This window comes from Alligator sinensis, unplaced genomic scaffold, assembly GCF_000455745.1.
Source record: "Alligator sinensis unplaced genomic scaffold, ASM45574v1 scaffold528_1, whole genome shotgun sequence".
NCBI lineage: Eukaryota > Metazoa > Chordata > Crocodylia > Alligatoridae > Alligator > Alligator sinensis.
The window spans coordinates 5,356,071-5,374,163 of NW_005841846.1; the positions used below are offsets into that span (position 1 = coordinate 5,356,071).

General features: G+C 37.5%; 1 protein-coding gene across 14 annotated transcripts in view; it reads left to right on the forward strand.

Annotated features, from left to right (window-relative positions):
* Positions 1–17,011, forward strand: part of SORBS2 (sorbin and SH3 domain containing 2) — a 434,751-nt gene extending 417,740 nt beyond the window's left edge. For 11 of the 14 annotated variants that reach the window (XM_025207954.1, XM_025207929.1, XM_025207916.1 and 8 more), the window contains 3 exons: positions 9,015–9,064; positions 13,985–14,091; positions 14,983–17,011. In XM_025207954.1, the coding sequence (XP_025063739.1) occupies positions 9,015–9,064; positions 13,985–14,091; positions 14,983–15,044 (219 nt within the window). In that variant the 3' untranslated portion in view covers positions 15,045–17,011. The remainder of the gene's footprint in view (positions 1–9,014; positions 9,065–13,984; positions 14,092–14,982) is intronic. The other 3 variants (XM_025207937.1, XM_025207923.1, XM_025207890.1) reach the window with 1 other exon arrangement.
* Positions 17,012–18,093: the final 1,082 nt, after the last annotated feature.

Here is an 18,093-nt window from a genome sequence, read left to right on the forward strand (position 1 = left end):
CTTTCATTGGAAAAAGAGATGAGTTTCATATTGTTCATATAATTTCATACTGAACGATCACTTTTCTCCCCAACATGAACTACCAGTTTCAGTTAGAAGAGAAACTGATGTTGCTTCCTCTCAATATAACAGAGAAGAACAACATGCTGGGTGTTTGCCATGAAGACTCCAGCTCTCAGAAATACCTTCCTACCTCTGGTCAAAAATAGCCATGATTTAATACTTTGAGAGCATGAAACGGGGTCCATCCATTTCAGCCTTTTAAAAGGAGTTGAAGTGTTATAGCAGTGGCATTGTTTGGGGTTAATAATATTTAAACATTCACTGCATCTTGCAGGAAGGAGTGAACTAATTATATTATATTCTGGTTTGGTAATTCTAAATAATTGCCAGGGTACTCACAGTCTATAAATGGAGGCTTTTCAATTATTCTTGAGCAAAGCAATCAAAATTCAGATAGCCTTACTGACTGGCAGGGAGTCTTTGACACTTTCTGGGTGACCCTTCAAATCCTCTTGTTCCCCATTTTGTTGCTATTCATTATATGTGGTGGAGGGTTAGAAGCGTAAATTTTCATCAAAGGAATATTTCATCAAAGGAATATTTTCACAGGGCAATTTCTGGTTATGCAATTTTTTCTACAATTCTTAATTTTCCATTTTTGCTGGACTGTCCTTGTTTTCTGCCTATTCTAGCTGTAGATTGTCTTTGAAGTCTAGCAAGCAATTTCCTCCATAAACGTGATCACTAAAAGCCTGATCCAAACCCCGGTGAAATCAATGGAAAGAGTTTTGATCAGGGCTTCTAGCTCCATACACCACTTCCTGTCACTCCTGAACAGGCAGTGCTGGGTCTAGCAGCAAAAAAATGGGTAGATGTACTGCCAGATCAGAGACAGATTACTGTAAATTCAGGTATTATGTATCTGGCTCCTGTGAACCATCACAGCATTCACGAGCCACCTGGTACCTTGAGGTATGCAGAAAAACACTTCAAGCTGTGTCTATGTTTGAATTGCCAAATCTTTCCGAATCAATTTGGAGGGTTCCAATTTGATTCGGAGAGATTAAAGGGTCTCCTGATTTGATTCAGATTCAGAGATTCAGCCACCAAATCGGTCTGTATCTCCAGCAAATTGAATCAACGACCGAAGCTTTGCACAGCCCTAATTCCTAATACTGAACAGGCACCTGTACTGGGGGTTAGAGAACTAAGTTTCATAACAACTAATTATGGTAAAAAACAGGGAGCATTTTCAGAACTAAAATACAACAAGTGAGGAAGTGTTCAACATAGAAAAGATTTAACATCTGTTTAATGCTGTCAGTCACTATCGCTTAGCCAACTTGCAGAGAGGTTAGGTACAGACATTACACTTCAACCGGTTTAAGTAATCAGAAACTGGTTTAAACCTGTAACAGAACAGATAAGTGCACATAAACCAGTTTGAAAATGGCCGAAACTGATCTGAGATAAATCTGGTTGAATGTAGTATATCAGACTTAAACTGGTTTGACCCAAATTATTTATGCAGTGTCAGTCCCAGACCCCTTGCTGGTTTAAGTTAAACCAGACTCCCCCAGCATCCCAGTATGTTCTCTGGGCTGGGTGGGGCTCTCTGCTCCACAGCAGAGCTGACCTCCTCTCTGCTCCTTGGCTGGAGCTCAGCAGAGACTGCAGGCATCTGCCTGGATTCACCCTGCTCTGCCCCACTCCCCTCCCCACTCCCTGCTAAGCAGGACTTGCCCCGTCCCCTCTGCCTTACACAGACACCTCCCAGCATTAACTTGGAGACCACATACTGGCTACAGTCCATGCTGTGGCAAACGGGACAAAGGCAGAATCAACAGGTAGCTGGTAATGTCCCTCTGTTGTTTTCTTAATGGGGTGATAAACACTGAGTTAGGGATAATAAACACTGTGTTATCAATTCCATGCTGGGCTGGTCAGCAGGGGAGTGATGGATGGGGGGAAACCCCTCCCTAATCAGAGCATCCTGCCAGGACCTGGCCACACCGCTTGTTAACTCAGCATTATGGAAGGGAAGGGAGGGCTGCTCTAGCACTCCCCGGCTTTTAGCCTGAACCACTGCAGGTATGTGCCTGCATTTCTGGGATGCCTGTACAGTTACAAACTGATTCAGCCATGGCACCAGCAAATCTCCTGACAGGCATAGGGCTTTGGTGGTCAAGTGTTTAATTCTACCATGGTGAAGAAAACCCTAGTCTCTGAAGGAAGACTTCAGAACAAACATCAAGAAAGGAAAAACTTGTGGAATTTTACTGTCTCCTGAACCCCCATTTAGAAGTTTTTATTGGCCTTATTGAATATATTGATTTGTTAGCATTCTTCCAGTTTCTAGGCAATTCCTGTTCTTCACTCAGGGCACATTGTAAAGCATTGTAACTGCAGACACAGAGTCCAAAGAACAACACAGTTTCAAATGAAAACACTCCACCATTCTTCTACAAAGAATTCTTATTTTCTTCAGGTTCCTCTCCTCTGGCAAGTTCTGATTTCTATCAAACGTCTATCTTTGAGAGTTTATTCACAAAGGTACTAGGTTAACTGAAAACTTTTCCTTTATCCAACAACTTGAATATGCACTTAAAAACAGGCCAGATCTGCGTAGCGTTTTCTGTTCAATGCCAAAGAGATACAGTATCAGTAGCTAGCATTTCCCAGGTAGCTAAACTTTCTATTCTGTGCCTTTGAGCTTTCTACATTATTAATTGAGATACTTCAGCATGTAAATTTGCAGTGAAAGCTCTTTATCCCCACATGGATTGTGGGTGAATAATCTTGCAAATTGTAACTCTAAATGTCAGTACATCTGACAGAACAACTAAGCAACATTGGAAAGGATTCAATAGCAACTGTGAAAGTGTGATAAACTTAACAGAGCAGCTCATTCTTTGTGCTCTAACACACAAAGGTTTTTAATTTAAAAATTAGCATGTCTTATTTGCATGCATGAATGAAGCAACAGAAAACTCCTGTCAAGCTTTGTTCTTAAACTCTGAACTGACAAAATGTTTACGGTTTTTCCAGGCTGATTTAAAAAGAGAGATAAATGTTTTGGGTAAGCCTCCTCGTAGCCCTGTGATGACTAAGAGGTCCTACAACTCACCTGTCAGAGGTCACAGCCATTCACACAGGGTATGGTACTCAATGCCCAGTGTGTGGTGCCAGCATCCCCTAGCATAAGGAGCTTAGCGTGTAGTCCCTCTGTTCTTTGCTTTGATCAGATATGTTTGAATATTATCAATATGCCAAGGCTTGTTCTCCTTCTGATACTGTCAAATTTCAGAAGTGTTTGAGCAAAACCAGTACGAAGGTCTGTGTGTGCAATATGTTGTTATCATTCTGTTGGTGTTTGCATCTCTGCCGTGTTTCCGGTGTTATAAAAAGTGTCAAAAATGACAAAGTTCTTTATGCAATTCAGCCTGGTTTTCAGTTTCTAAATGGCTCCTCTTGTTTCAAAGCATTTTCTAGTTTATTTAAATGATACTTTCTAGAGTTTTGGCTACTAGAATTCATTGCATTTACTGTAGTTTTTGTAATGCTAAGTTCTAGTGCTTTGGTTTTTTTCTCTTTAATGCATGCTCTTTTCAAAATATTTTGTTGCTGTTCTTTTCAAAATATTTTGTTGCTATAGTAATGTGGTGTGCACTAACTTGAAACCATGATTTCTCCAAATGCATCTATTCTAAACTGTCATTCTGTTCAGCCTTCCTCTTCATAACCATCCATAATTGCATTTATTTTGTTTAACCTAAAGGTCAAATTATTTAGAGCTTGTACGTATTTGGCTCATATTAGGTGCTCTCAATCAAGAGACCATTCTATATTAAAGCACAGTTTGTAGGTTGTACATTTTTGTTAAGACCAAATATTTTACTGTATCTTGCCCTTTGATATGCTTTGTCTGAGATCACTTATCATTGTTTGCAGGATAGATTTGCAGAGGGGGGCTTGATTTTATGTTGGTCTCTCTTTCAGATGGTTGGGTTTTTGTGTTCTTTGCTAAAGGCATTCAGGTTTTTCTAATGGGTAATGTTTCACTGCTGGACTTCCTGCTTCCCACTGAAGGAGCAAGTCCCAGAGTTGTCACTTCCTCTGTCATTGAATGGAGATGCTTAAAACACAGGCAGCCCAGAAACTGAGTAGTAGGGAGCCTCTACTATTGCTTGATGAGAAACAGATTAAGGCATACCTCCTACTCCCACTTTAGAAGAATCAATTCCTATGTTGCGTCGCGTGATAATATGCAACTTAAAAAAGATGCTACACACAGCTTGATGTGGACTTCCATTCTAATTTCCAAAACCATGCAAGCACAACTATGCACCTAATTGGCATGCTAAATTCCCTAGCATAAACATGCACAATTTAAACATAACAGCAATAACTTTACATATAAATTAGGTGTGCAGTTTTCAACATTTTTGAATGTGTACCTGGGACACTGTAGTTTTGAAACAAAGGTTTTCTTACTGGGAGGCAGCATAGTCCTGTTAACTAAGCCATGGACTGGAAGTTAGGAATGTTAAATGTCTACAAGTCCTAGTCACACCAGGTCTCCTAGGTTCCAACTCTAATGCTGCCTGGTATATGCTTGAGCTTGTCTTGCTTTGTGCTTCTGCAGGTACAAAATGGAGTTAAAAATCCTTATCCAACTCAAAGTGGCATTTTGATGTTTCACTAGTTGTTTCGACCTCTTTACGTTGAGGAATTGCTAATTTTTAAGCATAAATTACTTCTAATTAGCTTTATCATTTAAAATTAGCATTATACATGCTGCAAAACAAATGATATCTCATTTCAGCCATTTGTAAGTTTGTTACAAGTTACAAGATAACCCTTAGTAGAGGTTCAAAAAGAAGAGTCGGGGCCCAGCATTGGTTTTTAAATCACAGACAAAGATCTGAGGGAGAATTGGCAGAGCGTAAGTCCTGAACAAGGTTGAATGCAACCCAAATTAGTAAGCAGTCTATGCAGTAAACTCTCCTGTTTCCATTCCTGAGAGCTGAGCAAGATTTGGGTAGTTAACAGAGATCAGAAAACGTTTTATTTTATGATTTGCATTACCGCCATTAGTGTAAAAAGTAGCGAGGCAATCCAGCCAATAGGAAATGGTGGCCCATAGAGCTGTGTACGAACTTCAATTCTTCCTCAGAACTTGGGCCTCCGACTTGGGGGTGCATAATGCTCACTCCACTGGGAAGCACCTACCTGACAGTAGCATTGAATTCACTATCAATCCAGCACAGCATTCTCCAATCACTCTTGGGCGTGGAAAGGACACAGTATTTGCATATCAGCCTAGCATTTAGCAAAGTTGCCCAAGAAGTGGGAGACCTGGGTTATAGGCCCTTTATACCTGAAGAAAATGCAAAAACTTATCACCTATTCTTCAAGAAAATGCCCTAACCACCAGATATGGAGACTTACAGCTTCCAGAGTCCCCAGCTCTGAGGTAGACCCACAATTGTATTACCTCAAGACAGGGACCCCTGGAAGCACCGGCAGTCTGCCAGGAATTCAAGCAGAGTTTCATTGAATCCATGCCTTGGATCCAGTGGAACTGTGTTGCCACAATATTGCAGGCCTAATTTGCATTGTGCCATGAAACTGTTCCCTCCAAAACCCTGCATCTGGCTCTATTTTTCTCCAGTCCTATCCAGATATAATGATGGGAACTGTGGAGATTAGGCTTTAAAAATGGGTCAGAGTATGAGAAAAGACAAGCAAGGAGGGAATTGCTTTTTAATCAGTCCAAGATAGAGACAGGACTTTCAGAAATGAAAGTCTCTTCTAAAGAACTGTGTGGATAGAAACCTTGGTCTCCCAAGGTTGGGAGACAATCTAACCTAGATCTCCCAATATGGCAGATCAGTTATAAAGTATACATGCAACCAAAGGACTGTTCATATTTTGAAACTGATTATGGGTTCATTCTCAATATTTTGACATGACTTGAAAAAAGTTCTGCAAGAAAAGAATGTTAAAATATTTCTTTTCCTACTAATTTTTTTTTAAATGGGCAGATGTCAGTATATACAGGTAAATGCTTCAGTTTGACCCAGTCAATTTTGAATGTGATATTGGTCATAGATTAACACAGAGCTGTTGAGTGTAGAATATAGACTACATAAAACATAAGTAGCCCCACATAAAAGGCTTTTTAGGTTATTGTGAAGGTAAACTTTAAATATCATTGTGTAAATCCCCTTTTAAGTATCTGGTCTCTCTTCCATAAAGGGACACTTGAATATCATCAGTCAGCAGCTTTAGACAATTTAATACGCTCCATCTGCTTGTTGCTCCTGTATTCAAGGAGCAAAGTGAGATTGATGAGAGCTTTCATTGTGAGCACTTCAATTTTGTCTCTATAACTAAGATTTCTAACCACTCCTTTCTAATTCATATTTCTGCTACACGTGTATTGGGGAATAGCAACTGAAAGTGTGTATTTACATTTTTTTACATGCATTCTCTCACAGAATTGACAAACACAGTGCTCAATACCCGTGTTGGGACTTGCCCATATATGAAAAAGAGCTCTGTGTTGACACTAGTGAAATCTTGAATCTATATATTATTAGCAGGGATCCTGGTTTTCTCAGATTTAAAAATCCCCAATTTTTGGTTAAAAAAAATAACCCTACATCCACATTTTTCCATTATTAAAATGAAACATCATTATATGTGTATCTATATATTAGTAGTAGTTCATTTTAATCATGGAAAATGTGAATTTGGGGTTGTTATTTTTTTTTTTTTTTTTTTAACTGATCCTTGATTATTAGAGAGGATGCCACCCTATCTACTAGGTCACCAGAAAGATGCTTTCTCCTAGAGCACAGTCTTTGCTGTCTGTGCTTTTGAGAGCCAGCAGTCCTATGGAGAGAAGTAAAAGAAAGCTCTTTTTTGTGTAATTTGGTGAAAACTGAACAAGAAATCACTCTAACCTGGTAACTTCGATTCTCAGAATATCTTTAAACGTATGGTGTGCTGTTCTGTTGCACTTCATTAAAAGATAGTCCCCGTAAAACAATCAAATTTTGTTGGCCTCTTGAATAAATCACACCATTTAGACAGAATATTATTTAATAAACTTGTGCATTTAAGTAGTTTGCAAGAATGTTAGATTGCAGTTTCATTACTCGCATCTTTTATACATTAAACTGACTGCATAGTTTGAAGACAGAACAAAGAGACAAATAAGATTCTTATCCTCTCATCTGGCTACCATCTAGCCCCTCAGAGTCCTGTCAGTATTTCCAGAGATCACCCTTCCCGCTGATCCTGCTAATCCTGACTGCTGGGGACCTGGACTGTCCCAAAGCATGAGCTAATCAAAAGACCCTGATCATCTCCTATGCCCCCTCTACGGCATTACAGGTATTACACAACTAACTGCACAATTACCTGCAATGTCTTGGGTGCCCATCCTGTGTTTTGGAGCAAAAATTATTCTTGCTGTATTAATGCAATGGCAAGAGATACTTAGCAGTTTCATCTACTTTCTTTCCTTAAGTATGCATCCCTCAGTTCCTTTGACTAAACCATGTCCAAAATTAGAAAAGTATGTACAGGCAGAATAATGTAATCCATACAGTGATAAAAGCAATGTAGATTAATACAGCATAACATTGCCTTTTCAACAAGACTACATATGCCATCTCAATTAACAAACACAATAAAACCAGCATGACGTGCCATAAAAACCTCATATTATAGTGGGGTTCATGACAATTTTAAGAAGGATTTCAACTGTCACTTTGGTGTTTAAGGAGAGGAGCAGGTCCTAAGCCAGAAGGGTTTATAGAGAGGAACCAATCATTTGAATTTCACCAGTGTAGCTCAATGGAGATTCTCAGTGACCTAAAGTAAAATGAACAGAAATGGTCCAAACCAAGCAAAAACAAGCTTAGACAAATGGTCCAGGTCACGAATACCAAGGAAAGGCCACAACGTATTTAACTGATAATGGTAGATAGCATAGCATAAACTACCTTTTGATACTCAGGTATCCAAGACCAGACAAGGTTCCCACAGTTCTCCTAGACTGTTATTCCCTTTAATGAGGGAAAACCAGTCATCCAATAAACAGCAAAGTCCATTACTTTTCCCAGGAGCAGTTTTGTCCCATCTATTCTGCATTTGACTAGTGCTATAGATAGGTAGGTATACATATAAACACAGTTTTCTAAACACGCTGTGGCTTCTGTAGGAACTTAAGGTTTCTCATTGTGGGTGCTGATAGTAGTTAATTAAAAAGGAAGGTGACTTTCTCAGAGGTCATTGCACTTGAAATATCTGCCAATATTTCCTTTCTAAGGTAAAATATTATGTTGACATAAGTAGTTGCATTCTTTAAAAATAAATTTTGTGGGGGTTTTTCCTATCAGTCTGCATGAGTTTGCTCCTCCTTGAGAGCACAGCATAGCATGGTGTGCCTGCCAATTTAATATTTATATGTGTATTTTGTATATAGAATTATTGTTTGCCTACAGAAAACATAATGGATGCTGACACTCTGCCATTAAGCATGCGTTTTTTTTCTGCTTGACTGAGAACACACCTCCGGCAGAGAATGTACAACATTCATCAGCTGCATTTGAGTCTTGCGGTATCTTCATTCCTGCCAGAGAATGTACAACATTCATCAGCTGCATTTGAGTCTTGCGGTATCTTCCTTCCTGCTCTGTTTGTACAATTTGTAAAAGCAATAAGGGCTCAACTCTGACTTATTGCTTCAACATGAAAAGATTAGACTGTGGATAAATTTAAAATGTTTCTTTTAATTATCAGTATATCCTTCAAAGCAGTCTAATTCTTAAACTTGCAGATTTGCAAATTCTAGTGCTTGCTCTTTGCCTTTTAAAAGGAAATTTTTACTACCCCAAATATGAAATGTCAAGAGATTATGCATCATACCAGTATCCAATCTAGCTTAATTTAATATTTATAAAATCTTTATTACATTTCAAATCATTTCATTACAGCCACAGCGCCCTGTGTTTGCTCATGAAAACATACACAGTGGGGGGGAACCGTAAGTATACTTCTTGTCTACTAAACCATAGATTTAGTACTTAAAGAAAAGGTAGCAAGCATATCTTTAAAAGAAATCAATAATCTACCTAATAGAATTGCAGGATAGTGCAGACAGCCATATTCTGTGAAAAGATATCCAGGAAAACTCCCTAATGGCAAAACCACAAATGAGCTAAGAAGCTGTATCACCTAAAAAATGAGAATAAATACAAGAACTTATATTTCTCTAATGTTCTACACTTAAGATAGATATTAATTTTTTTAAACAGTTCCTAGTCATTTTTTACTTTTATCACCTTTAGATATCTCAAGCAGATTGAATTCAATTATTAAAACTAATAGATTCAGCCTGTCTACTTTCTTTGGTCCTGAATAATGTATGGGAAAATATTTAGAAGCAATTCTGGAAATGATTTGGCAAGATAACCTTTGCAGTTAGAATAATGAGAGAACAGAATGAGAATGAGTGAGGTGGACTACAAGAATGCAACATTAAACTGTACCAGAGCACTTTGTATGCACAAATTAAAGGGTGACATTTTTCAGAAGCATATGTATAATTTAGTATACCATTTTCAAAGGTAAAAGCAAAGCCTACTGTAATCTTTCTATAACATCACTGAGGTTTGGGACAAGTTGTAGATGAAGCATCCTAAATGTGTTTAGGACTTGGGCACTTAAATACACTTTTCAAAATCTAGGCTTAAATTGTTTTGAAAATTGGCACTTATGTGCTTTAGGACATTTTACCCAACATCAAGATTACAAGATTTTTTTTTTAGTCTAAACTTGTTACTTTATATGCAAATGAGGACTGGCTTTTGGAGCTACTAATGATTTTGACCTCACTAAAACTGTATCTGTTTTCCAAATTCTAATTAACAACAATGAACAAATGGAGGTTTATATTCCTACTTTTGCAAACACTAATCTCTCTGGCCGATTTTTTCCTATATGTCCTATAAGTGATGCTATTGTTCACATTTGTCCTAAATGAATGAAAGCCAAGCAGTAAAAACATTTGGTTTGAAATTTCTAGTATCATCTAGGATTTAATGTCTATTTTTAATAAAAATAATTTTGGAGGTGGAATTTCAGTAGAGTCATATTTCCCTTTCATTGTCTTTTTTTCTGATTACAAAGTTCTTATCCAGATAATTTCCATAGCTAGAAAAATGGCATATAACAGCAAAATTAGGCAATCATGAAATACAGGCTAGAAAATATCCATTCGTTATCTTAATTACGTATCACATAAAACAATAGTAAAAAGGAACAATTTTGTATTATTTGAGTTGATTTGAATCAATGACCCCTCTACCTTTGAAACCTACATGTAATCATTTCTGGAACATCAGCATGGTATTACCATACTGAAATAAGGAAATGAATGATGGACTATGCAGTGCCACTTAACTGCTGCACAGATCACAATGAACCCTGTAAAAGAAGGCAGATTTGAACAAACTAATGATTATATTTCCTTTCGCCTCAAATATTTTCATTTTATGCTCATGGCATTTGTTTATCATTATTATTTCAGTGTAACAAGCTTTATAAGATTTTGAGCTACAACTGACAATCTGAAAAGCTTAAAAACAAAAAATCTTGCTTGAGACAGTGCACACAGAAAAAGTGATGCAAAAACTTACTACTTGCGTCCAAAATTTAGCTGGTTCAAGAAGATCTTTATTTCAACATTCTGTTGGTTTTAGCACTGATTTAGGTACAGAAACGAAGTCATTCATTCCCAAGTAGCAAAATAATTAATTCCCCAGTTTCCAATGCCTTATTTGGATACATCTTCCATTGAATTCACTAGGAATTTTGCTTAGGTTATGCAGAACTAGTTTATTGAAATATATATATATATATATATATTTTTAATGAAGAATACTGTTTTGATCACAATCCAAGTTTCTCTAAACTATGCTAATTTCAATGAAATCTCACTGGGGGGGAAGCATTTCAATTACATGAGCATTCTATTTCAAAATTTTCAGAATTCAAAGGTCTGATAGTTTCTAAATCATTGTTAAAATATACAAATTATTTTTTTATTTTTTTTAAAGCTTTTAAAGGTCAAGCTCACAACACAGTATTTTGAGCAACCTGAAGCGACTCTTTGCAGGAAATCTCAGCTCTGAGTACTTAAAATTTCTTCCAACCTACAAGATAGATGAGGCATGAGGAAGACCCTGATCCAACACACAAATTGTTCTGTAGCCTCCAAAATTTTTCTACAGCACTTATAAATCAGCAAATTATGTGGGCAATCATGACTCTTTCTGTCCATCTGTACATAGGCAAAGCATATAAGATGCAGAACCCACATTATGCTGACCAGCACAGCTGAACTCATCCAGCAAAGACCTGTAATCATACGCTACTGGTGTGGGTCCTTCCTTGTAGTGAGAGGGGACTAGAGAAGGAATGGATTCTATTTCTGCGATATCACTGAACTGGTGTAGTTACATGCAAGCTTTTGTGGAGAGAGTTGTATAGGCACAATTGAGTCTTAATTGCAATTGTACATGATTTTTTTCACTTCCAGTAAGCTGGACTCAAACACTGACAGCCAATGAAAGAAAATGAGTTTGACAGTCTCATTCCTTTTCCCATTTATTCATTTCACATGCTACACTTTGCCAGTAGAATGAGGTAGCACAAGATGTGGAAGTTAACAAGGTTCCCACCCACTTTCCCTGTTTCAAACCATGACATTCCTGATCACTGAATTCACTCACAAGTACTTTAAAAAGTTGCAGTAGGAAACTAGTTACTATGGCTAGAACCTCTCCCTCAGAGCTGGAATAGACTTGCAGACACTGTACTATTTACTGTGTCCCTGTAAGGCACTACAGGTGGCTAGTCACTTTCCATTTACCATATTTTTCTCAAATACAACCAGAGCTAGCATTACAGAAAATGGCACCCTGGACAAACTTATATTTTGGCACCAACATCCCAGTATTTCTGCCCCCCTCCCCCACGTCAGTAGCACTGCTGCAGGCAGAGGCAGATGGGCAGGGGGACAGTCTGGCAGGGAGACAGAACCACCCATACTGTCTGGCCTGGCTTCTTCTAAACAGCAGCTGGAGATGGGACGGCAGGCTGGGCAATGCAGGTGGCTCCTCCTCCTCACCAAGCAGTGCCCCAAAATGCTACCCACCAGCATCTGTCTGCAGCAGCACCATTGACTAGTTGGGGAGATGAGCAGGGGTGTGTGCGTAAGCATGTTTGTGTGTGCGCGCATATCACCTCCCAACCACAGCACCTTGGGTGGTCACCCACATTGCCCACCCCTAAGACTAATTCTGCATATAACACACAACTTTTCCCCAAAAATCAACCCCCCAAAATTACAGTACATGTTTTAAGCAAGGAAATCATTTTCTTCACGGGAAAAGGAGCACTCCTGGAGACACTGTACATGTCATGCAGCTGCCAAGGTGGCTGCTACTTTTTTCTGCTCAGCAAACAGAAGGGACGGGGCCTTGTGTTAATCCTCTCACAGCTATAGCTATTGGCTGGCGTCTAGGGTGTGTCCCAAAGTGGCAAGTGAGGGGCTAGTAGTATCCTGATGGGGCTTGTAATGTGTAAACAATACATTATATACAGGAACTTATATAAAGAACCTTTTCCCTTTTTCTTATCATTGCCCTCTGCCCTTTCTTCTTCCACCCTAAAAACTAGCTTCTTCCCTAAATACTCTCTCTTTACATTTCCTCTTCTCCATAAAGAAACACTCTAAAACCCTGCTGTTCCATTAGAACAGCAGTCACTTGGAGGCCGTCAGCCCATGTATATATCCATCCACCAAGACGACATTTGCTGCAAAGTCTGTCAGTTTGCCAAAAAAAATGCTAAATGGGAAAGATTTGCATGAATGATTTAATAGCCTAATTCCAGTTTTAAAAATGACATAGATACTTACTTGAGAGTCAGTCAGCCCCAATGGTTTCCAGTGTAAGTTAGACTCCTAAACTGCATTGGAAATTTAACCCTTAAATACTTACATACAAAATGTAGGTGCCACCAAGATCTTCAACACCTCCACTTGGCTACCACCTAAGGCAATATGCACCTTAAATTTCCAACCAGTGCACTAACAATAACACAGTAGAGACAACAATCTCTCTCTCTGCCCCAAGACATTTTTTTTAATTTTATGTAAGAGTGGAACAGTTTTTAAAAAAAAGTGGTTGGCTGAGCCCCACTCCAACATACCCTATAGCTTTGTGGCTGTGGCACACACTGGGAAGATGTAGGGTCTTGTCTCCTTGGGTAGAATAAGGCATGGAACTTAGTTCTTCCATATCCCAAGTGAGTAGTTTAACCACTGAGTAGTTTGTAAAAAAGGAGGTTCCACTGCTTTTCCTCTCACTGTTTTGCGGGAAAGGACTGACCTGGATTAGACACATAATAGGCTCCACTTTCTAACCTGGGTTAGGTGTTTATTACCTTTGGTAGCCGTGGCTTAATCTGCATCCTTTCCCTTGGCATTTCCTACTTGACTAACATAGGCATTAGGCAGCTACCTGCTCAATTTACTGCCAGTTGTGAATTCCCTTGTCTTGCTGCCTAACTCTATCCATGTATTGTGTAAAGAGCTAAAGAACCTAACTTGGGGCTGTGAATTGTACTAGGTTTCAATCCACCTAAAAGTGAAGTTGAGCTTAGCCATGCCTAAGGCCCTTTTATGAATCTAGTCCTTATTTAACATCACATGAGTCATCTCTTACCTAAACTATTTCAGTATAAACCTAGTCCTTAGGTGGGCAAAAGAGTCATTATTTTCAATTACATTATCAATATTGTTACTTAAGCATTTAACTAAATGTTTACTAAGCTCCTTTAATTTAGTACAGATGCAAAAAACGTATTTTTAAAAACACATGCCTTTGTCCTGTTTAAGGTTTCAGGCTCTGTATAACTATACTCCTAGGAACGAAGATGAATTGGAGCTCAGAGAGGGAGATATCATTGATGTGATGGAAAAGTGTGATGATGGATGGTTTGTGGGTATGTTTTAATTTGGTTGCTTTTTTGGGGGGGGGGGTGCGTATTTCAAAAACATTTACTGCCATTTGCTTACATTTAGATAACTGCATAGTTTCTGGAGGCCTACAACAAAGTCCATTACAATTTAAAAGTGGTTCTCCATTGACTTCCTGAGCATTGGAGGTACACATGTGGCTACAAAGACATTTCACTGTAAAGTTAAAGTTATTATCCATTACTTCCAGATTACTAAAAAGAGAGTTGTCCTTATGCTACCATGATGCAAAACTAATTCTATCATAGTATTAGCTAATATAACCTTTACCCAGATAGCTTTAAATTTGCTCATATAAGTACCCCATGGACTTCAAAAGGACTACTCGGATGAATGATTATTATTCTGCGTGAGCAAGTGTAATAGATATGAACCTAAAAAAAGGTGGCTTGATCATCCCAATGTATCTTATTTTCCTTAGTTATATAATAAACAATTCTCCTGCTAGTCCTAAATTATACAGAAACTGAACATCAACATTTTGGCCAGATTATTTCATTACAATTCAAAATGTTAAAATAAATACATTTGTGTTGTTGCCAGGTATCAGGCTGATATTTTAGCATGTTAGGATTAGCACAAATTATAACCTGGATATACACTATTTAAAACTATATAAATGTATGATTTTCCCATAATAAATCTCAATAACAAGGTATGATTTGTAAATGTAGTACATCATGGTATGGCAAATACTGAGCTGGTTCACTGCAAACAAAATATCTATTTCATGCAAAACATATACCGTTCATGAAGTCTCATAAATTGAAAATAAAACAAAGTCCCTCTGCCCTTACCCCTTGGATAGCAATTTCTTACTGTTATTGCCATCTTTCATTTATTACTTCTACTTTCAGGAACCTCAAGAAGAACCAAATTCTTTGGTACTTTCCCTGGAAATTATGTCAAGAGGCTGTGAATTTTTTTTCTACTTATTTATGCTGCATCTCTGCAACACATCTGCATAAAGCTGCTAGAAAACATGCTACACAGGCCTTCTGTTTTCTCGCTTTGCAGCCTCAAATTGAGGTCATCTAGGTCACCATCATCATCCTCCATGCTCATCTGCCAAACTGCTCCAGCAGTATTACAGCAACGACTACAGTGTGAATAACTAAGCTTTTATGAAACGAAAGGAATCGTTCCAACATTTGAGTACTTTCTCCTGCTTTAAACTTTTTTTTCCCCATTTGAAATATGAGAATAGGAACCCTTATGGAAGGTACACAGGTGAATTTCCATGGAAAAACATGTCTTGTCTGGTTCTTAGCATTTGTGATACTATCACACAATGCTGCAGAAAAGAAAAATTTAATTCTCAGCTTCCACCTGCTACAAAGAGAGAGTTGCTACTTACTATTTAAAGAAAAAAAAATTGTTTGAGTTTCCACATTCTTTTTGGCTTGGGCAGCCAATATGTTGCTTTCACTTTGCCGTATCACAAGTTTGCCTGTTGTACTGGTTTACGATATATAATAATTATAATATAGATTGTTTGCTTGCACTTATATGTTGTAACATATGCACAGTGACTGTAAAATCTCAAGCAGTAGTTAAAAATGGGAGAACTGCAAGTGTGTTGGATGGGTGCAATTTTACTGGTTAAAATTTAATTTTTTCCAAATAAGCTATAGTGTTTTTCTGTTAAAAATAAAGTACAAGAGGCATGAAATCTTGAGTTTGTGGATAACAATGAGACGTAAAGACTGATAACAACAAGTTATTAGTGTCTGACATTACATGACTATATCAAAATATGTTGTAATATTCAGCAACATGACATGACATTTGAGGGATTGGTGTTTTATTTATCAGATGAATTTTAAAGAAACAAAAAACAAGCAGTATTAGTGCAAGGTTTTTATTCTAACATAGCCACCTGAGAAAAATATTCACATAAAATATCTACCAGTATCATGTATTGATTTTCTTTCGTGTCATATATGTGTATACTTTAACAAAACCCGAGTTGCACCTTTTTATTTAGGAACATAGTACTGCAAATAAATAAATAATAAAAAATAAAAAAATCACAGGTATTAAAACCGATACATTTTAGGTTTTTTTCCTGCATAAAACAAGTATTTGAACACATTCATTTCTTTATGCAAAGGTAAGCATAAGTAGTGTATGAAATTAAAGACGCAGGATGATAATGACTATGGCTTTATACAAAACAATTCAGATTTGGTTTCTTCAGCACCTTATAGATGGCAAAAGCTTTTATTGCATTTCTCTTGTGGTAAAGGACTGATTTTATCACAATGTATGTAGTCTTTGTAGCATTTTGTACATATGTTTGCTTTTTTGTACAGAGCCATTTTGTTGTTGATTTAAAAAAAAAATCAAGTTCCTCATTTGATCGTTGCCCTCTTAATATATGGAATATCTCCAATGCATTTTTCTTTACTTGCCCCACTTACCATAAGCACATCTGGATAGTGCAATTCTGTAAAATAGCATTTTATGCAAAATTTTATTAATTAAAATTATGGGTTTACCAGCCAAATTTAAATGTACATACATCTTTATTACTGAGAAATGTCATCAAGACAAAGGTAAAGAAACATCTTTGTGCAGCATACCTTTATTACTGCAGATTTCATGGCAAAAGCTTTATATTTCAAAGGCTTTCAATTTTAATCTAGATCTGCATGCAGCTTTGCTGTGAGATTAATACCTAACTTTGATGCCATTTATGATTGAAAACAAATAGCTGTTGCCTGTGATATTTAAAAAGTACTGTTTCTACTCTGTATCTGATTTTAAAAAAAAATACAAAGTTTTTCATGCCTTGCTTTCAGGTAATTGACTTTGAATTCTTAAAAGCAAAGGGTCTCTGTGTTTTTTCCTTGAATAGACTTCTAATAAATTTTGCTTGGAGTACACAGTAGTATTTCTTCCTATTATTTACAACCCTTTATACAGTACAGCTCCACATATTTTATCCTTTGTTTGCTGGATTTTAAACAGAGAAACACTAATCATACCAGCTGTATTTAGGAATATAATCATACAGAGCAGAGGGTCAGCATACAGGCCTGGGAGAAGTGGCAGCAGTGTCTGGCCCTGGTGTAGACACAGGCAAATTCCCCCACTGTTGACATGCCATCAAAGCCACACACCCCACACCAGAGTAGAACCAGGTTGTTCCAGCCCATGGCTTATAAAAGGAGAGAGATACTATTTACTCTCAAATATAAACAGGAAATAGGTTCAGAACAGTACATGTCAGCATTATTTTATCCAGATGAGAAATCCATGGTATTAGGTACAGCTCTCAGTTCACTCTGGTTCTTGCCAAGTACTACACATAGGATCATAGGAAAGTAAGGCTTGAATGGTCCTCAGAGATCAGTTTGTTTAAAATTAACATTGTCGTCAGCTTCCACTGTCTTTTATTCACAATAATATTTTCAGGAACTACATTTCTGCACTCAGTACTAATCGTTTGCGACGGTCTCTTCATTATTCTTTTACAGCTCGTTGCAGAAGAGGAATCCAAACAGAAGTGAGCAGGCTTTTTAACATTGGCTACAGTCTCCATCTTCATTACTCTTCCCACAAATTTAATTAAACCAATACTAAGTTAATCCTGTAAAAAGGATTTAAAACCTGACAGTAACTGTTTTATTTAAAGAAAGACAAAAAGTAATATTAATAAAATTATGCATCTCCACCTCCAACAGAGAATTACTCAACCTATACGTAATCAAATCATAGTAACTTCTTCTAGTAAACTTAACTGAAGAGCTATGAATTTTTCCTACCTACTTACAAATGACTTTGCCCAATTTTGCTCCTGCTGTCCCCAAATATTTACATCAAACTATCTCTGTTTCTAAGAGGCCCCCATCCCACCCCCACACTGCTTTTTTCAGATATCTAGCTAGGCTTTATTATGAAAAACTAACTTCTAAGGCCTAGTCTGCATTTACAAACATTTATGACACAGCTGTGTGTGTTAA